The sequence below is a fragment of the Nelusetta ayraudi genome, unplaced genomic scaffold (assembly GCF_046127955.1).
Source record: "Nelusetta ayraudi isolate G7.1 ecotype Tasmania unplaced genomic scaffold, CSIRO-AGI_Nayr_v1 ptg000079l, whole genome shotgun sequence".
NCBI classification, from domain to species: domain Eukaryota; kingdom Metazoa; phylum Chordata; class Actinopteri; order Tetraodontiformes; family Monacanthidae; genus Nelusetta; species Nelusetta ayraudi.
In genome coordinates, this window is record NW_027466129.1 from 1,520,145 (window position 1) to 1,541,602 (window position 21,458).

General features: G+C 46.7%; 3 protein-coding genes across 6 annotated transcripts; all 3 read right to left on the minus strand.

Moving 5' to 3' along the window:
* Positions 1–1,083: 1,083 nt before the first annotated feature.
* snx10a (sorting nexin 10a) lies at positions 1,084–4,329 on the minus strand. Of its 4 annotated transcripts, XM_076044306.1 has the most exons (8): positions 4,262–4,329; positions 4,122–4,175; positions 3,056–3,103; positions 2,851–2,937; positions 2,671–2,771; positions 2,461–2,559; positions 1,893–2,078; positions 1,084–1,803 (listed from the first exon to the last, which is right to left on the minus strand). In XM_076044306.1, the coding sequence occupies exons 1-8, from the start codon at positions 4,262–4,264 to the stop codon at positions 1,734–1,736; spliced, it is 648 nt and encodes a 215-aa protein (XP_075900421.1). In that variant the 5' UTR covers positions 4,265–4,329; the 3' UTR covers positions 1,084–1,733. The 4 variants fall into 4 exon arrangements, with proteins under 4 accessions (XP_075900421.1, XP_075900420.1, XP_075900418.1 ...); XM_076044305.1 differs by having other exon boundaries at positions 1,084–1,800; positions 4,122–4,323; XM_076044303.1 differs by having other exon boundaries at positions 4,122–4,320.
* A 602-nt stretch (positions 4,330–4,931) lies between these two features.
* On the minus strand, positions 4,932–7,926 carry cbx3a (chromobox homolog 3a (HP1 gamma homolog, Drosophila)). The gene is made up of 5 exons (XM_076044121.1): positions 7,791–7,926; positions 6,917–7,064; positions 6,580–6,733; positions 6,405–6,499; positions 4,932–5,537 (listed from the first exon to the last, which is right to left on the minus strand). Exons 1-5 carry the CDS (start codon positions 7,924–7,926, stop codon positions 5,411–5,413), a joined length of 660 nt encoding a protein of 219 aa, XP_075900236.1. The 3' UTR covers positions 4,932–5,410.
* Positions 7,927–8,295: 369 nt separating this feature from the next.
* Positions 8,296–17,393, minus strand: nfe2l3 (nfe2 like bZIP transcription factor 3). Its single transcript, XM_076043908.1, has 6 exons — positions 16,394–17,393; positions 15,792–15,807; positions 15,298–15,390; positions 15,009–15,110; positions 12,654–13,077; positions 8,296–10,947 (listed from the first exon to the last, which is right to left on the minus strand). Exons 1-6 carry the CDS (start codon positions 16,948–16,950, stop codon positions 10,172–10,174), a joined length of 1,968 nt encoding a protein of 655 aa, XP_075900023.1. The 5' UTR covers positions 16,951–17,393; the 3' UTR covers positions 8,296–10,171.
* Positions 17,394–21,458: the final 4,065 nt, after the last annotated feature.

A 21,458-nucleotide genomic window follows, 5' to 3' on the forward strand; every position in this document is an offset into this window, starting at 1 on the left:
GGTCAGCAGCAACTCCTGCGCTCATGAGTGACCACGTGGCGGTAGATATGAAACTCACACGGGCTCGCGCGCCAATCGATTGACAGCAACACGTGATTCGCGAGCCTCCACTTGTTTGCTCCCAGTGTCGTTAGCATCAGATCAGCTGTACTGGTTGACAATCGACCTGATCAAAGTCCCACCCCCTTTTCAACTTCTGCTCGGCCGGATTGGAAGTTGTAAAATAGTAACTTCTCACACACATATTGTCTGAGAAGTTAGTATGTACATACATATTAAATTGACTAATAATACAATTAAAATACAATTACATCCCATCCCATTATAGTATATGTTATATAGTAACACTTCAAACACCATTATCCTTACTTGCCACTTTTTAAAAATATATATATTTTTAACTTTGTAAAACTTAAATTTAACTGCCACTTGCCACTTTTTTTTAAATTCTCTTTTTGACACGTTCTTTATTCCTTGCATGCAGTCATGTTGGCTTCCGCCACACCAACATTTCACTGCCACGTAACGTGATGTGACAAATAAAATCTTTTGAATCAATTATACTATATTTAGACATTTAAATATTTTATTTTTACACACCAGAAATGACATTCAAGCGGAACATCCACCTCTCACAACAGGAGGCACTGCTCTGAAGGAAGTCAATGACTTCAAGTACCTGGTCTCATGGGTCAACTCGACAGAACAAGATCTAAAAATTAAAAAAGTGAGGAAGGCACTGGCATGAAGGGCCCTGAATGGCCTGGCCAGTACAGGAACTCCAGCCTCCCCTGCTGGACCCTGATGCCAACTCTGCAGAAGTGCTCAACATCAGCAAGGGCACACATCTTACCAACGAGAATCTGTATGGTGGAATATTCAGGGTGAGCGACAAAATAGCAAGGAGAATGAGACCACCACCAGAACCATCAAGGTTCCTGTGATGTCTCCACGCCCCCTACTGGAGGTTTACGACAGCTGCAGAGCCTTCGCTCAAAAGGGCCCGCCCTGTTGCCCTGGATCGACTGTCACGTCGCTTCAAGGACGTTTGGACTCCGCTTAAGTAGTACGTTTTATGAGCGCTATAATGACGTCACCTTCAAAATAAAGGTCGTTGATAAAAGAAATGCCCTCGGATAAAACAACATTTTATAAATATGCATGCGTCAATTCCAATAAATATGACGTCATTATGACGTCGACTAGTAACGTCTCTTCAAATCTTGAGTTTTATTTTCTTAAAAAAAAGAGCAATTTATTAATAAGCTGTTCACAAAATTTGCACCTAAAACTTTTCAGATATTTTCCTTTAAAAAAAAGAGAACAAAACATCCAAGACAAAAAAAATCTTCGCTAGTCTTAGTGCAAATAAAAATATAGATAACAAATATTTAAGAAATCAATACAAATGTAGATGCACATTTTTTTAAAACACCTTTTGTTTTTCTTTTCTTCTTTTTTTTTTTTTTACAAATGCAGAATCAGTTAAATCACAGGAAGGGAGAAAAAATAAAGTATTTCATAAAACAAGTGTGCAGAAGGAGGAAAAGCGATGGAGGCGGAGGATAAAACTGAGCTTTGACACCAGCGACGAGTCAACTGACGACAGAGGAGGGTGAGTTTTCTTGTTTTGTTTTATCAGGAAGAAGCTGATAAGTCATCAAGGAACTCCAGGCTGGAGCTCAATGAGCGCGATTAAAGGTCCTCACAGTCGCAGGGTGACTCCACAGGTCCTAGAAGGGCGTCGGGCTGCCCTGCAACGAGGCGTCCACGCTGGCTCCAAATCCCGAAGACGATGTGCTGCTGTGAGAGGATGATGATGAAATCACCAGCACTCCACCCGAAAGCAGGCAACACTTCATTCTTTAAAATAAAATAAATCTTTTTTTCACCTCTCGCAGTCGGACTCGCTGGAGGCCTTCTCCTCCAGGTCCCTGCTGCCTGAGCGCTGGATGGCCTCGGCCACCGTGTACCTGGTCTTACCCCGGGCGCACCTCTCCATCCTGCGGATGTTCAGATCAGACTGGAGGAAGAGGTGGAGCCGGCTGTCGGACAGCAGCAGGGGGACCTGCAGGACGCTGGAGAGGACACACACACACACACACACACACACACACACACACACACACACACACACACACACACACACACACACACACACACACACACACACACACACACACACACACCTGTAAATTTAGCCCTCTGTTTGCAGCCTCCTGCTAAAACTTGTGCTCTATTTCTCAGAGGGGGGGGCATCATGTTACAGAGAAAAAAACTGCAGCACATAGAAGAAGTAGTGAAGGACAGCCTGGATTCCATGGAATTTGCTGACAGGACGGAAACAGCGAGTGCGTGTGTGTGTGTGTGGAGGGGGGGCACAGTGCCTCTTCTTTTCTTTTTTGCAAAATATGGAAATTTTCCCTTTGAACTTTGACCTTGTCAGTTGTCTCAACTCACATTTCTAGGAAGTCCTGCATGCCCTTCATCCTCTGCAGGACACTGTCCATGTTCCTCAGGCTGAGGAAGGGATTCCACGGAGGTAGTTTGGGCAAATCTCTAGAAAAATTCACCACATTCAAAACTATTTAAAAAAAAAAAAATCTAATGTAGACTAAAAAAAAGGTTTGTTTGTTTTTTAAATGAGGAATGTGATGGGGAAGTACATACAAAATGAGAGCGTTCTGATCCAGACAGTGACGCAGCCACACAAACTCACTGTAGCACCGACGCACACAGGAGGACTTCTTGCGGAAGCACATGCTGTTAGTCTGAAAGACAAAGAGAGGAGACGGCATCAGCGGGGAGGCGGCGACAACAACACCTCCGACCCAGACTGGAGACACTTGCATGTAAGCAGATCTCGTAGTCGATGTGCGAGTGCCAGCGGTCGTCTTTCACCAGCCGGGGGTTCCTCACGCAGATGCTTATGAATTCCTGCGAAAGAGGAGGGGAAACAAAGAAAACATTGATTGAAAATTATTCTGATTTTGTGTGTGTGTGTGTGTGTGTGTGTGTGTGTGTGTGTGAGAAAGGTTGAGCCCTATAGACTCACATTTTTTGCAATGTTGTTAAGCATAGCATCCATAGCAGGAACGAAAGCCTTCCAGAGACAGACAGACAGACTTTGTTATATCAACAGCGCAAAACATAAAAAAATGAATATGTGCAACAAAACAACTCAAAGTTTGATCAAAATAAGGAGAAAGCCACACAGGTCAAAGGTCAACAGGGATCTGTGGCTATAGTCTTAATTTCTTCCCATGCTTCTATCAGTTACATAACATAATCTGATTACTTATGCTGCTTATGATGCTATCTGATTATATGCAGTTCACCTGCGCCGCTAATTAGCGACCTGAGCCTCCATCCACAGATTAGGATCAATTGGTTTCACCATTAAAGACACAATAAGCAGCCATATAATAAAGATGTGATCTCTTCAGAAGGCCTAAATCCTGCTGGATCCTACCTTCCTCCTCCTCCTGCAGCAGCAGCAGCAGTAGCAGCAGCAGCAGCAGACCCACACCAACAGCTCGCTGTTGTGTGTGTTTCTGTGTGGGAGTGTGTGTGTGTGTTTGTGCTAATGCTTGCGAGCGAGCAAGCGAGCTCGTATTCACTATTCACTGCCTGCAACAGGAAATCAACATTCCTCATAACACAAAAAACAGAAAGCGAAATGCAAAAAATATCTGCTTTTTTTCTTATTAAAAAAAAAGGAACGTAAAAGTAATGCAACTGGCTGAGCTGCACTGCAGAAAAACACTGAGAGTCAGCAATGTGCACCTGCCACTGATTCTTCTTCTCCTCCCCCTCCAGTGGAGGTTCTACAGTGATTGGCAGTAATTGGTATCACCTGGTAGGAGGAGCCAAGCCAAGCAGAGTTCTTCAATGGAAGGAGGAAAACCTCCATTTTTATTTTAGTCTTGACAAAAACAAAACTACCACAACTCCTCAGGATAAATAACCAAAATGCCGAGTGACAACAGAGATTCAAAACAACGGGGAAGCTGCCAAAAACAGCTCCTCACACACGGTCGCCCTCACTAACACTCATCTCACTCTGTTCACACACACATACACACGACTCAGTCACTCTGGAGTTTGTCAGGAGTTCTTACCCTCTGTGGAGTTTCTCCCACGTTGCTGAGCAGTGGTGCGGTGCGGTGCCCGGACTGAAGGTGAGAGAGGAGCGGAGCCTTTAATCCCTGCATCGATCCTGACCTCCTACAGTTGAAAGTGCAGCCCTGCCGCTCATTACCATACAAAGCTGCTGCTCCGCTTATCAGCGGTCACACGTTTGTCTCCTGGCCAGCGGCAGCTTCCCTTCACCCGGCGCCTCTGGGAATGTGCTGACTGGGAAAAGTGCACGAAGACGCAGGCGGTGGAGGAGGAGGAGGAGTGCCAGTTAGGCGACTGCGTGGTGGTGTTCTTTCTCTTGCAACACAGCAACTTATTCAGTTTCATTGGTACCACGAGGCAACGTGATCTTTGAAATCTTAAATAGAACTGGAAATAACATCATTTAGATGGTGGTGTGGTGTGGGGGGGGCAGAAATACTAAAGGCACTTCACTAACAAAACATTTGGGAGTCAGGATTTACAAGCTGACTGGGCCGTACAAGGAAAATTAATGACGGCACAAAATTAGCATTTTCCTGGAAATTTTTCCAGCAGGTTAGGGGTCTGATTTTATCTTTGTATATTCATTACGTTGGGAAAGTGTCAGCTAATTAGGTCAGTGTTGTTTATCTGCCTTGGATAAGGCCACACTGTTGTGTTGTTGAGGGTTTTTTTTTTCCTTCTGTGAGTGCTACTGTTGCCGTGGAAACCCCATCAGAAAACCCACATGTGCAGGTCCAAAGTCTTTGCTGGTCACAAGGCCTCCAGGCTCTGCTGCTCGCCCCCACACACACACACTACAGTATGCAGCCGTTTCGTAAAATCTTTAATACAACTTGAAATAATATTTACATTGGGTTTGAGATACAAAATGCACTTGATAACAAAACATTGGCAGACACAAAACAAACCACCACCTGGCGGTGCTATAAAGAGGGCTGGTCAACTTGGACCAGGCGGTCAACTTCTTTCTTTCTTTTGTTGTTGTATGCAACTCTGTCCGGCGGGATAGAAGGTTACGTCAGGTCGTCTCTGACAGAGTGAAGCTTACAAACTATCGCAACATGAACCATCAAAAGACAGTCTGGGGCTCTCTGACAAACATCATCAACTAATATGTACAAAAGCAAAGCTCTCCTTGACTGCCGGAACGACCGGAGGACTCAAACGCCTCCAACCAAAACGAATAAAGCAAAGCTAAAACTAATACAAGGCAGAAAGCAGGAGAACAATCCTGAGGAGACAGAGGGTCGAAGGTAGTGTAAAGGACACGTAGGGGTAGGGGGCGCTACTGAGCTTCATCTTCTGGGCAGGAGTGCCATGTCAGCCGCTCTTCATAGAAGGCAATGACCACCTGGGGGCAGCGCACGTTGGCCTCACGGGCTGGAACCAGGTCGGCTTCGTCAGAGTCTTTCCTGCAGGAGGAGACCAGGGAGACGCAGCGTGAGAAATAACAACACTCACCTCCTCATTTTAAAGAGTCCAGTGTGTAAAATTCTTTAAGGAAGCCCACCTGGCGGTGCGTTTCGAAAAAATATTGCATGTTCTCCTCCGTCCAGACACAACGGCCCAATTTTCACTTGGAGTGAACCGGTCACGTGACCCCGTACATCACGTCCATTGTTTCCATGACACTTGCAATACAGCTCTATATAGACATGTCTGAAAAACCACCTGATGAGAGCATGGAAACCTTTTAGCGATATTTGAGAGGTTTTTCAAAGTTTAGGTGTTTCAATGACCAGTTTTCTGTTGCGATAGCTCGGTCAACTCTAGGGGTCATGCAAACGCAGCTGTAGTCTTCATCTACTAAGTGGACACAGCAAAATTCTTGTACAACTGTTGACTTGTGGAATCTTGCTCTTTATTGCAGCTCGCCAACTTCAGAGAACAGGTGGTCTTGGCATTGGCAAATAATGCAAGCTAACGGGTGTCCTCCATTTTTAGTTTTTGTCTCCCATTTCCTGCCAATTTTTAATCAATCTTTAGTTATTTCCAGTTCAGATCGCTGGGTTGACTAGTTCAGCCACCAATGCTGTGACATCACGTCCGCCCACACAATAGCAATAGCGCCGTCTGTTGGTTTGACAGCTGAACTAAACTTTAAGTGTTAAAACATGTCATCCTTTTAGGCTGGGAGACCTTTTTAAAATTAGGATATCCATGTTTTGTGTTTCATGTCCACTTTAATATTAGCCAAGGATTGGGAGCAACCTTTTATTTTGCATTGTCATAGCATTCATATATGTAATGCTTCCATCATTTTCCTCCTGCGCACTCACCACTTCATGAGGAACATCAGCTCTCCGCTGCTGTCAGTGGCTCCGATGATCCGCTCGGGATCCAGGTTCCTGGCGAACCCTCGTGGTTTGTCGGCCTGTGATTTGGGTGACATGATGTCAGAAACTGGGACATTCACTCGACTAGGTCACCAGGGGACTCTTGGGAGTCACTCGCCTCCTTCTTCTTGCCGTCAGTTTCCGGCTCGTCCGCCGGTGCCTTCCTCTTCACAGGAGCCGGCTTCTCCTTGATGCTCTTCTGGGCTTCCAGAAACTGGGAGATGAGCTCTGGACAGTCCAGGTTCTCCTCTGGCTCCCAGGTGTTGTCGGCACTGAGCAGAGAGGGGGAATAGGACACAAACACATGAGCGCTGGCAATCAACACGTTTCCTCGTCCATGAAACAACAACAACAACACGGCCATTGTGAATGCCGACTATGGGAGTGAGAGAGCTTGGCACGGACCCCTACCAAGGGCGGCACTTCCGGCTCAGCGGGTGTCCTGGACAACTCACTCTGTGAATCCCTTCCACTTGAGAAAGAACTCCACTTTGCCGTGGACGATGCGCTGATCCATCACTTTCTCCACCACGAACTCCTCGGGCTCCTCCGCAGTCTCCTGCGAGTCCTTCTTGCCCCGCTGCCTCTTCCCCATGGTATTCACTGGAGGGGGGGGGAGGGGTTGGAGAGGGTTAGCCGGGCATGGACAGACGGACGCCGCCTCGTTTCTCCTCCTCGCCGATTTCAAACAGAGGAAGGAGATAAAAAAAAAAAAAGACAAAAAAGACAAAAAAGACCAAAAAAACCCTGCGAGCACCCTGCTGCAGCCGACGGTGCCGCCTAGCTACCCGAGCTAACACTAGCTTGCTCCGCACGCTACCAGCAGCATCAGCGAGCGATGCTGGAGTTAGCCAGCGACGTTTAATAACCACGTAAAAATGGAACAGAAGTGCCCGAAGCTGCCGAAACTCGCTCGTGTTTCTGAAGAAGAGAAAGACAGCGATATATTTTGTGTAACGTTGAGTCGCCATAACACAAATACTGGCTCTGAGTTGTACAATAAAGTTTTTTTTTTTTTTTTTTTTTTTTTGCTAGCTTGGTTAGCTTTGAACTTTTAACCGTGTAACGCCGCACGCGAGCTAGATTTGAGTGGGACCAAAAAGCCTCAAGTGAACCACGTAGAACCTTAAAGCCACTTGTTCAACCTCTCTGAGTGAACCTGCTCCATGTTAAAAGGCTCCACGGTGCAGCGTTTGTATCAAGCTAGCTCAAAGTTAGCCTAGCCCCCTACAGCAAACGGCGGCGGCGTGAACAACCCGCCGAAAGTGAACACAGAATACATTTTGAAACGAATTGCATTGTTAGAACCCCCAAAATAGCAGGACCTACTTGAGAGATGCGGTCTTACCACACGGACTACCGTCGTGTTATTGTTAAATCGAGTGAGCGGCACTTGTTTCTGCAGAGCAGGCGCCAAGAACTGTGTGTTCTTACGGAAGCCGAGAAGTGAAGGAAATGGGCCCATTTGTCGCGCATGCGCACTACTCTTTTCGCGCGGTCAGTGTTCCAGATTGTTGCTTTTTAAATTCATGCTTATAAACAATAACTGGTATTTTCTTCACTTCGATTAAATTATATTATATTAAAAAATATTATGAATTATGTTTTAGGTAAAGTGCTTCAAAGAAAATAATCTACTTTAAGTGGACATAAATTCTTTGAAAAACAGAAAATTGATCATGTAAATATTTTGCACGCCTCCAGTCTTCATGTGCAACAGTAAATTAACCATCACTGCATTACATCATACATTTACTTATTTGCTCCTGCAAGTACCATTTCATTGAGAAATGTAATGAATTATGAAATATAATTTAGCCAAGGCTCTCTGGCAGTTCAACGAACCATGATTCCTTTTTTAAGACAGTCACTGCAGTCACATGAGACAAGTTTTCTTTCCTTTTTTTTTTATTTTTAAATGGGGTTGGTGGGAAATCAGGGTCCGCACAAGCATTCCAAAATCAAAAAGCACACCATCACCATTGAACAGTCACCGCACAATTATAAAAAGAAAAAGAAAAAAATGCTCTCAGCAACAAGGAAAAACAAACAAAGAGTAAACTCTCAGCCAAAGCAGGGAATTAAATAAAATAATAATAATAAAAAAATCACACCGTGAAGGCGAGGAGGGAAAATAAGAAAGGGGTCACACTCGTTTAACTCTCTGCACTTTATCTAAACACTCACTCGGGTGGCGGTAAAATACTGTTCATTTGAACTAAATCCTTAAATTCAATTTATAATCTCAAACATAGCAGGCCTTCAGATCCAAAACAGCAAACTATGCTGTTAAATAGAGTGGTTGATTGTATATTTTCTTCCCCAAACAGGATGATAAAGGTCCACTACGTGCCAATACAATGGTGAAGAATTTGTGGTAAAAATGTGCACTTAAAAGCCCTGAAAAAAAGGGCTTGTTTTAATTTAGCCAAAAAAGGACAAAACTAAGGCGTGAGGTAGAAAACAACCTTTGCAAACTTTGTGGAAAGCAAAATTGCACTTAAGAAACACAATTAAAATTATTTTTAAAACATAATTTAAAAATAAAACGCCATATTTTGAAAACAAAACAAAAAGCTGGTAATGCGTCCCTGTCAACCACAAACACACATTAAAAATATATATATTTATATATCCAATGTAAATGAAGGCCTTTTCAGTTTCATCATTGGTATGGTTAACTGTCATTAAGGTCATAAAAAGTCATGTTGGTTTTTTTTCACTTCATTTTTTTAAAACGACTCCCTAAAGACTCAAGTCATCAAATAAAAACTTAAATATTAAATCTGTAAACTTTAAAGAGTCTCAATGCATCCTCCTACTTCCCCTCCCCCACTTCCCCTCCCCCTCCCCCTCCCCGTCAGATTACCATTGTTAAGAATTGTGAACTAAAGGAACCTGTCTGCGAGGTTCAGGACCATGGAAATGTTACAAGAACCGACCTGGCAATATTGGCAGGAAGGCGATTCTTTTCCCGGTGGCCACTCGAGATACTGCAGTCAACGCCGCATACATCCCAGAAAAGCACCCCCCCCCCCCCCCCATTCGACCGCAGCGCTAAGAGAAGCGCGGTTCATTAAAAACAAAACAAAAAATCATAAAGGCCCTGCGTGATGTCACGGCGTCGTACGTGCTGCTGCTGCTGGGCTCCTTCTGATCGGCTGATGCATGATAGGAAGTGCTATGGGCCGCCACATTGGATCCCGGGTGGGTGGGGGTCCCTGTTCAGGACCAGTTCAGGAGGTTCAGAAACGTTCACGGACACAACGCGTCACCTCGGGTTGTTTTTTTTGTTTTTTTTTACTGCAAAAGGTCAAAAGTTCAACTGCGAGTGCCGGGGGATCACTCCGGTGGCGGGTGCTCTCCATGCTAAACGCTACGCCGGGTGACGCAGGAAGGACGACGACCCAACTTTGTGTCGAGGCTCCTTGTTGGGCCAGCAGCAAACAGTCCAGTGTGTCAGCTACAATCTCTCCCCTCACACCAACAATGTGTGTGTGTATGTGTGTGTGTATGTGTGTTTTCTTTCTTTTTTTTCTCTTTTCTTTTGTTAATTCAGTCTCCAACAGTTCAAACCTCAAGTTTACGAAAGAAGATTCACAAAGCAGAGTCAGACCACCTCGTCTGAAGATGCCTGGAGATTTAAAAAAAAAAAAAAAATAAATCAAAGTGTTCTTTATAAAAAACAAAAAACAAAACAAAAAAAAACATCACTTCTTTTTCTTCTTCTTCCTTTTGTCCGTGTTGCTGCGGGCAGCGGCGGCGGCCCGTCTGAGGGGCCGGGCCAATACCTCCCCGTCGGGGCCCACCTCCAGGGCGAAGGCCTCGGGATCCAGGGGCCGGCCCGCCTCGTCCCGGGCCCCCGCCAGCAGCAGGCGGCTCAGCTGCTCCACCTGCTGGCGGGCGGCGTCGGCGCTCTTGGCCACGCGCTTCCTCTCCTGGCGCAGCGAGTGGCGCAGCGCGTGCAGCTCGTTCACCTCCTCCTGCAGCCGCGCGATGGCATCCATCTTGCGGCGGCGGCAGTTCTGCGCCGCCAGCTTATTCTTGCCGCGGCGCCGGATGTCGCGCAGCAGCGCCACCTGCTGCGGCGTGAGGCCGCCGCCCTCCAGCGCCTCCAGGAACTCCTCCACTGGCATGTCCACGATCTGCCGCGCCGAGAAGGGGATGCACATGGCGCGGGCGCGCAGCTCGTCGCGGCTGGGCTCCGCCCGCCCCAGGGCCCCGCCCACCTCCTCCTCCTCCTCTTCCTCCTCCTCGCTCAGGGGCTCCTGCTTGATGGCCCTGCGGGAACCCGGCGCTGGAAGCAGCAGTGGCGGGGGAGAGGACGAGTAGCTGTGGTTGTGCCACACGCTGTCGCTGTCGCTGTAGCTGTAGCTGTAGCTCGCCGGTCCGCCTTTAGCGGGCAGCGAGTCCACCTCGCTGCTGTAGCCCGTCGCGCCACACTCCTCCCGGTACGAACTGGATGACGAGGAAATCTCCGAGGAGCCTGGAGAGAGAGTCGGAGAGTCGGGGAGGTCAGGTGCGGACTGAATTCAGACCAATCTGATTTGAGGACGTCGCCATCTTGGGGCTAACAGCTATTAGCATCACAGCTAGTCGGGTGGATGGCGCATGGATGTACTATAAGAACTGGACACCAGACCGGCAGTATGGCGGCAAGCCGGTTTTTCCAAGTGGCCACTCGAAGTACTGCATCAACAAAAAAAAAAAAACACAAGCCCAACGAGCATTTTTCCCATAGATCGCAATACAAAAAAATAAAGGCCTTTAAAACGGCTGACAGGATGACTATGATCCGAAACGCAATTCACAGCAAATCTTTCTGTTGTAGATTTTTCAGTTATGGTCTTTTAGTTGTTTAAAAAAGAGGATTAGGGCCACAAGAAGAGAGAAAAAATTAAGTTAGAACTTCTTTTTTCTTCCAAATTTCCAAATAGAGAATAAATTTGAAATTTCGAGATTAAAGTTGACATAAAAAAAGACAAAATTTAGAAATCTTGCAATTTATGTCAACGTAAAGTCGAAAGCATAGTTGAAAGGCTCTGCGCGCAAGTCTAGAGGAGCACTGTTGCCAGTTTCCTGATTACTGTGGGTGAACCCGTTTTCAGCAGTTTACTTGTAACTGTGGGTAACTGGGTTAATCCACAATCCACGCTGGGAGTTGTGCCTGGTCTGCCTGCGGGGACGTCGTATGGAGATCCCTCATGCACTTGTATGACCTGCCCAGGTCTGTCTGGTCTGGGTGAGGTGGGGGGCCTCTGTGTGGGGGGCCACCCAATGATGGCCTTTCCTCACCCGTATCCTTAGTGCCATGCTATTTCATCCATGTGTGTGTATGAGCGTGGACGTATGTATGTATGCGTTTGTGTGGAGGGGCGGGTCCATTTGAGGGGGTGGGAGGGATGAGCTTTTATATGTTAATTTTGCTGCATGTTTGACATTTTACTTTTGTTTTAATCTGTGAAGCACTTTAGGTTGCATTCTTGTCATGCAGGAAAAGTGCCATATAAATAAAGTTTGATTTGATTTGATATAGCAGCAGAGCAGGGACATTAACATGCAGTAGAGGCTTATTATGTATTTTGCATGACTTCACCTTTGACAGTTTAATTTTAACATTACCCTAAATGCAGTTAAAAAACATATACAGGTACTACCCAGTAAATTAGAATATCGTGAAAAGGTTGTTGTATTTCTGCAATTCAACTTAAAAGGTGAATTTGACATATTATATAAACAAATAATATGTAAATCAATATATTTCAAGTTTTTATTTCTTTGGATTTTGTTGATCAGGTCTTGCAGCTTTAAAAAAAACTCAAATTAAAAAATTCAGAAAATTGGTTCGTGAGTTTGTGGTTTTAAGTAGCTGAAAATCTTAATCAGCAAAGCAAAACAAGGAACTGCTTGAGATGTCAATTTGCATGAAATGGCTCAATAAAATTTGTTGGTTTCATCTTTTAAGTTAAATTGCCAAAATAAAACAACGTTTACTTGATATTCTAATTTTTCAGGTAGTACCTGTATATTCGAGGAGAGTGAGAAAGAGTTTTTCTGCAGAATCTGCAGGCAAGGAAACACTCAGGCCGGTGATAATAAAGGATGATGGCGACTGGTTTACTTTGTCTCTACGTTGTGTATCAAATGGCTGCTGGACTTAAAGTCCTGTTTACTGCTGAGCTGCGGACCCACCTGGGGAGACGGGACCCCCGGAGCTGCTCTCCAGGGAGAGGCCGGAGTCGGAGTCCACGTCCTCCAGCAGCTGGGAGTCGGACCTGTCCAGGGTCCTCATCAGCTGGTCGTCCATGCTGTCCAGGCCCCCCAGGCCCAGCTGGTTGATGTGGTCAAACACAGCTTCGTCCAGGCCGCCGCCGCCGCCGTGCTGACACGTGTCGGGCACCATGTCGCACACCGAGGCGAAGGGCAGCGCCGCCAGGCCAAGCGCCGAGCCGCTGGACTCCAGTCGCAGGAGGCCCCTCTGCTGCGGGGGGGCGGGACCCCCAGCCGACCGGTGGACACCCGCCGCGCCCGCCACCATGGCGTCCAGCAGGCTGACGTCCTGGCTGATGGGTGACGTGATGTCCGACAGGCGCTCGGGACCGAAGGAGTCCAGGACCTGCAGAGGACGGAACATTTAGGTCCAGATCCACGGAGACAGGAGCGCAGCGGTAAAATGACGACACCATCTGCGGCCGTAATCGCCGGCGCTTTTGCGTCGTGTCCACAAAGGTTTTTGCGCTAATGACAGGCAGGCAAAAAAACACCCAGAAATGAGGCACCTGAGGAGTCAGAAGCTCAAATTGCGCTTTAGGGCACATTTACAGTGCCACGCCTCGCTACGCCACGCCTCGCTACAATTGTGTTTTCATTGGCTCTGTGATCCCGAGACCGTGGGCGGAGTCGATGCGGTAAAGCGGGACAATGTTTTGTCCTGCTGAATTCTGTCTTCCGCCACCACTGACAAAAAAGTGTGGACCTCTGGGTTTGTCCACGGCAAAAATCGCTCAGCCATCTTCACGACCACACCCAGAACCGTTATAAAAACAAATGGCGGTTGGGTTGTCGCGCTGTCTTCGCGGAGAGTCGCTCTCACCTTTCGTCAGAAAATCTGAGCCAATCAGTGCCCTGCTCGTCGCTACGTCACCACTGAACTTGCTTTGGCTTGCTTGGCCCCTCAACGATAGAGGTACCAAAAAATGGCGCCCCCTACAACCACGTAGCGGCCAGTGCAAACACCCTAACACCGCACCGTGGCGAGGCACTGTAAACACGCCCTTAGTGACCTCACTGCAACTTGCGTAACATCATCACGGATTCATAACGTGCACACCTCAATCACCAGAAGTTGGAAGTTCTGACGGAATACTATTTATGCTTCAGGACATCTGTATAATTTTTCTTACCGTGTTATATATTTTACAGTTACTGCCACCTGAGTGCGATTTGTAGCGGTTTAGTGGCCGAGTAACTGCAGGTTTCAAGAGTAAGTGAACTTGTAACTTATCAATGTTTTGTGTTCTTAAGAAAATGAATAAATATTTGTGATAAGGTGTGTGTGTATGTATATATAACATTTAAATATATACACACACACACCTCATCATCAGCGCTTCAGGGAGCAGAGAGTCGCTCTGACGGCAGAAACTGACAGACTTCGCTGGCGCTGTTCACGTCCGTCGAGTTATGTGCGGACACGAGCGGCAACTCTTTTTGGATCTGCCGCTGTGTCGAATGAGGCGTATTTGCATAGTGGGGGGTGTCACTTTGCGCAGCCCTGCCACTACCTGCGCCTCGGCGCATTTTCAGCCGCTTTTCACCTCTACATTCGCTGTGTGGACAGCACGCACTGTATTTGGTGCAGATAGGTGGGACGATGCTTGGCACAGCATGCATTTGGCATGAAAATGCATATATGTATGCAAATGACTTAATATATTTATTTATTTATTAATAAGGGTGCGATGAGATCTCGTGCCACTGCGACGTTTGGGGGCAGTAATGCACCTTGGCTGCATTTAATCTGCCAAAAACAGACAAGAAGAAAGAGAAGGAAAGAAGAGGAAGATGATGGAGCAGCAGCAGGTGAAGCAGCCAAAATGAGGTCAGCGTTGAAGAATCCCCCGGCACATTTTGAATCGTCCGTGTGGCAGCAACCTCCTCCAAGCGATGTAGCGTTAGCGCCGAGACCGACGAGTAGACTGGAAGCTAACTGAGGTGGTCGCTATTGGGCCAACGTTAGCCACAGGAGTTTTAGTTTTCAAATCTATTCTCTACACTTATATCGTGAATCGTCTCGTCAGCTGAGTGTATTGTCACACTCCTATTTATTAATATATTTAATACCGCGTGCCGACGTGGCGTTGTAAAATTGCGACTGCCAGGACATCATTATACCAGCGCCAAGAGTGGCGTCCCAAAGCTGTTGTTTTCCCCCCCCCCAATTTGGCCAACGAGTCACTGTGTAGCTGCACAGAACCTCCTGTAGAGGGAGGAGGGTGATTTCAGACGCAGCCTGCGTCTGTGCTGAAGCCGAGCAGGGTAACGTACGTCCATGTCCGAGAACAAGCTGTTCCACTGGGGGTCGATGTCGGCGGCAGGAGGGTGGGGGTCAGCAGGGTCTGAGGGCGTGGCCATGTTCTCCAGCAGGTTCTGTCACAGGAGGGCAGAGAGGCAAAGATGAGGCCAAAACTCCGTTGCGTTTTAGCATCGCTTCTCCAAAACTGAAGTTAGCATAAGAGCGTTTTTTTGTTGTTGTTTTGCGAGTGCATCAAAAAACAAACAGGAAATTCTCCAACGCACTGCTACGGATTCAACAGCAGAGCGTGACCGAACTGACCTCCTGCTCCAGAGTGGAGCTGTCGGCCAGCTGGGTGAGCAGCGGTGCTTCATCCTCAGGATGCTCCTCCTGCTGCTGCTGCTGCTGCTGCAACTAAACAGGTGGAGACAAGACAAAAACAAGGGCTCAGGACAGAAATAAATTTAAAAAAAAAAGACTAACGCAGTTCAGTCCAGTCAAGTGAGTGATGTGGATGGTAGAAGAAGGGAGCAAGGAAAACAGATACTGTAAAGCCAGGGGCGGAAAAAGAACTCATACACGCACAACTTAGCTGGCTGTGATGTGTCGAGTCCCGGCATGTCGACTTCTGAGCGCGAGTGTCACTGACAGTTCAGGTTGTAACGGTTTTCTATGAGGAAAATCCACTCTGCCTCCTCCACCGCTTCAGTTTAACTGGAGGCCAGTTTTAGATTAAAAGATTTGAGCAACGTTTAATCCATCCATCCATCTGACTGTGGAGGGAGGGAGGGGCAGAGTGGAGGCCTCAGGCCAACCACAGTTGGCAGTTGACTGAGGAGGAGACGGTTGGAGGGACGGCCATATCAACCGCACTCACAAGGGAAAGAAGAGAAGAAACAACTTTTTCTTTGCTGCTTTTTCACCATGAACAGAAAAAGCCTGATCTCGGGGTGTGTGTGTGTGTGTGTGTGGGGGGGGTGTGTGTAATTACAGGGCCAGCAGGCAACAATATTTGGTCAGAGTCGTTGTCGTCAACAACATCCAACAACATCAAGAGTTCCACTGTAGCAGGAACAAGGAAGTGAACCACAGGGCAATATTGGGTTTTATGGTCACCCTCTGCAGTCGAGCCAGTGAAAATGAAAGTGCATGTGATCGGGAAATGTTTTTTCCTTATGTGCTTTTATGAAGGTGCAACCTGACCAAAAAAAGGGGGCAACGTTTAAATGGACAGTTAGTAAGTGTGAACCCCAAGCACTGAACCACCCAGTAGTATTACTAGCTGCTCCTCTGTGGGGGCTGTGAACCTTACAACCATCATTACATAACACGGGGCAATAAGCTAGCTGCTGTTAGCCTTAGCTACTCTGTCCACCCCCACCGAGTCCCTCTAGAACATTTAAGCTGCTTCTACTACTGTGGTTTTAGATGACGGCAAACAACAGCTTGAGCTGCTTTAGAATCTCTTGCCTCTTTCAACCCCCCGCAGGCTGCGGCGTCGCTAGGCCCTGGTCCGGTTCCAGGTCCTGGGCTCGTCCCCCAGGGCAGGTGCCCCCCGTCCTGGCAGCCGGGCGTAGGGTCGGGGTCAGTGTTGGGTGAAGGCCCGGCGTCGGCATCCTCCTCCTCATCATCAGCCTTGCTCGAGGCGGACACTTGCTGCACCAGCCACGCGTTGAGCTGCGTGGGGAAGCGCGGGGAGCCCAGGTGGCGCACCTGGTCCAGGAGGCGGCGGCTGGCGAAGAAGTCGTCCAGCTCGGGGCATTTTGGGTGCAGGCTGTAGCCGTCGAGCGTGTCGCGCAGGCTGTGGAAGGGCGTCTGCGCGTAGGCAGAGCTGGACCCCAGGTCGATGTCGATGAGCGGCGGGTCGTAGTAGCCGCTCAAGTAGCTGTCGATGTCCACACGCACGCCGATCAGGCTGAGCAGGATGGTTAGCTGGATCAAACTTTCCGACAAGTACTTTTTGCCGTTGTGCATTTTCCCCCCCACCACGACACTAGTGTGACATACAAACGTGAAATACGTTACGAGCGACCAGTTAGTTCCTCTTTTCTTTTCTTTTTTTTATGGCGAACGGACAAAGCGGTGAGGGGAAACGGCAGCTAACAAAAGAGCACGCCTTCCCCCGGCGAGACAAAGAGGTACGCCTGTACCGGCGAAACCGTCCCACGGCTATGCTAGCTGCTAGCTGCTAGCTGCTGGTAGTTGTTAGCGGCTACGGGAACCGGTGAACCGGGGGGACTCTTTGCGTGAACATAACAAGGTGGTCGCCCTCACGTTCTCCGCAGCGACAGAAATACCATTCGTCCGCGACACGTGGCTGTTAGGGGAAAAAAAAAAAAAAAAAAAAAAGACACGTTCTTTGCTTTTTAATAAAGTGGATCAAAGTGACGGCCGGAACACTTGACTGGTGCCGCTAGTAGGGGGGAGGGGCGGGACTTGTCTTCAGGACTTTAGAGAAACCTACTTTGATTGGACCAAAGGACTCAGCACAACGCCATGTGATAGGAGGTGAGGGATATTGGCCAATGAGCGAACGGAGTAGTCGTTTACTCCCTTTCAGTTCCCACCCGCTTTTACACTTTTTTTTTTCTTTTTTAAATACATGTGTTTGGGACAAAAAGGCTCGCCGGAGAAAATATACAGGGGGGTAATTGTATGTTCCTAATGATATCACTAAAATGCAGTGGTTTAAGATTTGATCGCTGGCCCCGATAGCCATCTCGACCAAATCCTTTCTACTTCCGGGATGTTTGTGCTACTGACCTCCTTTCGCCAGCGCTGCGGCTGATCGTGTGAAGTTGACTTACGGTTGGATGTTGAGCCCCAGCTGCGTGTCCAAGCAAATAAATGCATTTATACTTTTGTGTTAAATAACACACAAAACACCTGTTTTTTTTCCACTGCAATAATAAAAAATGTACACTGGAATTAATAAATCACAGATATTGGGTGGTAATCTAGGTATGGGATGCTGGGTTATATGTGAGGAACGTGTATTAGGAAAAGTAGCCAAATACGCAAACAATGAAATAAAGTGAGTTTATTAAAAAAATAAATCAAAAGGCCATTCAAACTGACAGAGATGTGAAAAATATGGGGAATTACATTATTATGTTTCACAATATTAAAATATCAGAATCAGGTTACTGACCACAGACAGAGCACAGGTTGACGGGCTGGTGGTCATTTAATCCAATGCTGCAGAGCATCTTGAGGGACAGGGTTGATGGTGAAGGGTTTGAAGGGCTTCGGGGATCAGGGAAAGATCTGGGTGATGGTGGGCACCAGCTGCTCAGCACAGCCTGAGGCAGGAAGGGACACTGACACCGTCAGGCCCTGGAGTCTTCCTGATGTCGTCAGAGTAGGTGACCCAGGCCCAGGACAGCTGCACTTCTGTCTTGCTTCTTTCTTGAGGATGTTTCACATTTTTCATCCAAAAGAGCTTCAGTGGTGTGGGCGAATTAATTAATTAATCGATTAATGAATACACTAATTGGCTAATTAATACATCCAAATGGACAGGGGGCAGAGCAAGGAAGGTGTTGTTAGGGTTAAGACTCAACTTGCTCAAATGTGGGATGTAGCTGGGGGTGACAACTCTTGAGGACCAACTGTAAGGTGTGTGTTCCCCACAAGGGTTAAATTCCTTAAACCATTTGTAGGCCTGCAGAAGCCTTTTGGATTGAACGAGAAACATCTTTGAGCCAATGAGAAGGAAGCACACCGTCCTCAGCAGATGTTTAGTGCTGGCAAGGGGTCTGCCAGAGGGGCGGTGGGGAGGTGGGAGTGCAGGAGGTGAAGGAAGTGTGAAGTCTGCGGTTTCCTGCAGTGTGTGTGTGTGTGTGTGTGTGTGTAGGGGGTGGGGGGGACTTCCTCCTGCATTTTTATGCAAATGTATGGAAGAGAAACAAAATCAAAGCACAAATTAATACCATGGATTTAATAAATTCCTACGCAATGAGTTTTTACAGTCCAGTGTCCTTCCTTGAGCATGAACGTGGATCACGTGAGACGGACGCTTTAAACTTGACTCAACTGCGACACCTGCTGTCAGAAAGCAGGCGAGGTCAGTGGAACAGACAGAAGTAGAATTGGGCCACTACCACTACTACTACGACTACTACATCAGCATTATAACGTGTCAGCAACACAGCAAGTCAGACGATTCGCGGACTTTCAGTGCGTAACTTGTGCTTTATGGACTTGTAAACAGGTGCTAATGGCCCGGATTGGACACAGATCACGGCTTCGACGTACAGTAAAGACGTTATACATCATGTGTGGAACCTCTCACGGGCCATAAAATGACATAAATCTGCCACGACAGCGGCGTTACCTCACCCAATAAAAGGAGAAGGAGGAGAAGAAGAAAAAGAAGTGAGAACAGGCCGCAGGAATCTAAAGAGCAGACGAGCGCGCGCACACAGGCATTGGCCTCTGAATTGTGATTTTTTTTTTTTAAGAGTTCACCACATTCTCTCTCTCTCTCTCTCTCTCTCACACACACACACACACACACACACACACACACACACACACACACACACACACACACAGACTCGAAGTGTCACGTGACTGCGGAGTCGCACGAACCCCACTCGAGTGACCCGCAACCTCCGAGTCTCTGACGTCTCCCGGGAACTGTCGCTCGCGCCCCCAGACTCCAGGAGACTCGGCGATCCGAAAAATGCCGAGTCTAAACGAACCAATTCGCGCGCCTTTAAGGAAAAAAACAAAACAGTGACGACAGTGACGATGTCCTCGTAACGTGACGCCGCAGCGGAGCCGCGTGGGTAATCCTCGAGTATTTTCATAGCAATGTGAAACACATTTAAATCAACTTTGTGAAGTTGTGACAGATTTACGAGGGACGCGCCTCTTAAATCAGCCACACGCTCTCTCTCCCCGAAAGCCACGCTGATTGGTGGGATGGCCGGAGCGGTGTGCGCCTGCGCCTCTCACGGAAAGCCGCAAAGGCTCAAGGGAAATCTTGGCGAGAGCGAGTTGCTTCCTCCTCGGAACTATTTTTTTGTTCTTTTCCCTTTAAGCAGCAGATTTCAGCTATTTTTTTTGGCGTTTTTTAAGGCCAATATTATTATTTTAGAACAGATTATATATATTCATTTCATTTAGGTGTCTGGTAAATTCAGTATTAATTATTTTTAAATAACATTTTTTAAATTGTTGTTTAAAAGTATTCACCGACGGAAATATTTGTAAACATAATCCAAGAGTGAAGATAAATAAATCCCCCACCTTTCAATAAGTAGGGGCAACATTAAGTCGCATTTTAAAGAATAATTTTACTTATCTGCATGTATTTTTAGTTGCATATGTTGCTTGTTCAGTTACAGATCTTAATATCCAAATAAGAGACTGTCCAGCCGTGTTAAACTTGTGCAACTGAATTACCTGATTTGTTGAGGCTGGTGCTGCTATGAATATAGTTTTGATATGTTGCAGATCGTCACTTGAAATATTATTTTTCCTATTTGGTGAATTTTAACCAAAGAAAAAAATTAGCAAGAAAATAAATTAGTAGAAAACATTTCAACCCAGTTTCTGCCAGTAATTAATTTAAGATATTTCTACTTTAAAGAAAGAAAAAAAAAGTACTTAGAATTTCCTTGAAAATGAAAACTTAAAAATATGCTTCTCATTGAATGCGTCTGAAAATACTCAATTAAATTATTTTAAACTAGAAATTGTAAAAATATAAATATTGATATTTTTGGGTGATTAACTCTTTTAAGTGCAATTGTGATAATTATTATTTTACATTATATCTATAGTGTGTGTGCGTGTGTGTATGTGTGTGTGTGTGTGTCACTGAGCGCGGGGAGCTCCGTCCTCCAGAGAGAAAAACAACCGACTGGCTACTCTCAGCCTCCAGAGCACTGCAGCTGCTTGATTGACAGCAGAGTTTAGCCAATCACAGGCCAAACCGTGATACTGACTCCTCATTGGTTGAGGGGCAGCTAACCGGAGGGGCTGGACTAACTGCCACCAGTGCCTCGCCTTTTCTGTGGCGCCACGCAGTGGAGACAAATGGAACAAACCTCAACACATTTCTTTTGAAATTCGAGTTAAACATTCGAGTTAATGAAGGAAAATGAAACCAGTTGGTCCCAGTGCTTAATGAAAACAGTCATTGAAATAATGTGGACTGACATTAGTCTTCGTCATTAGTAGACCTGTTTGGTTTCATCTACATTCATACATTTCTCACATTTGCAATTAAACACAGCACCCGCAGCCTTGACATCAGAACACAGAGTTTTGTGTGAACATTTCTGTTTTGTACAGGGTAGTCGTTTGCCCTGAAGTGGCCCTTGCTTATCAACCACTAGATGGCGCTGACGGTCCAAGTATTCTGAAAACCCTTGAGTTTGACCTGGAGTTTAACTTTTTTCCTCAAGTGGAGCTTGTTTACGATTCATCGAAATGTTGCTGATGATGTAAATTAAATTAGAAAGGGAAAA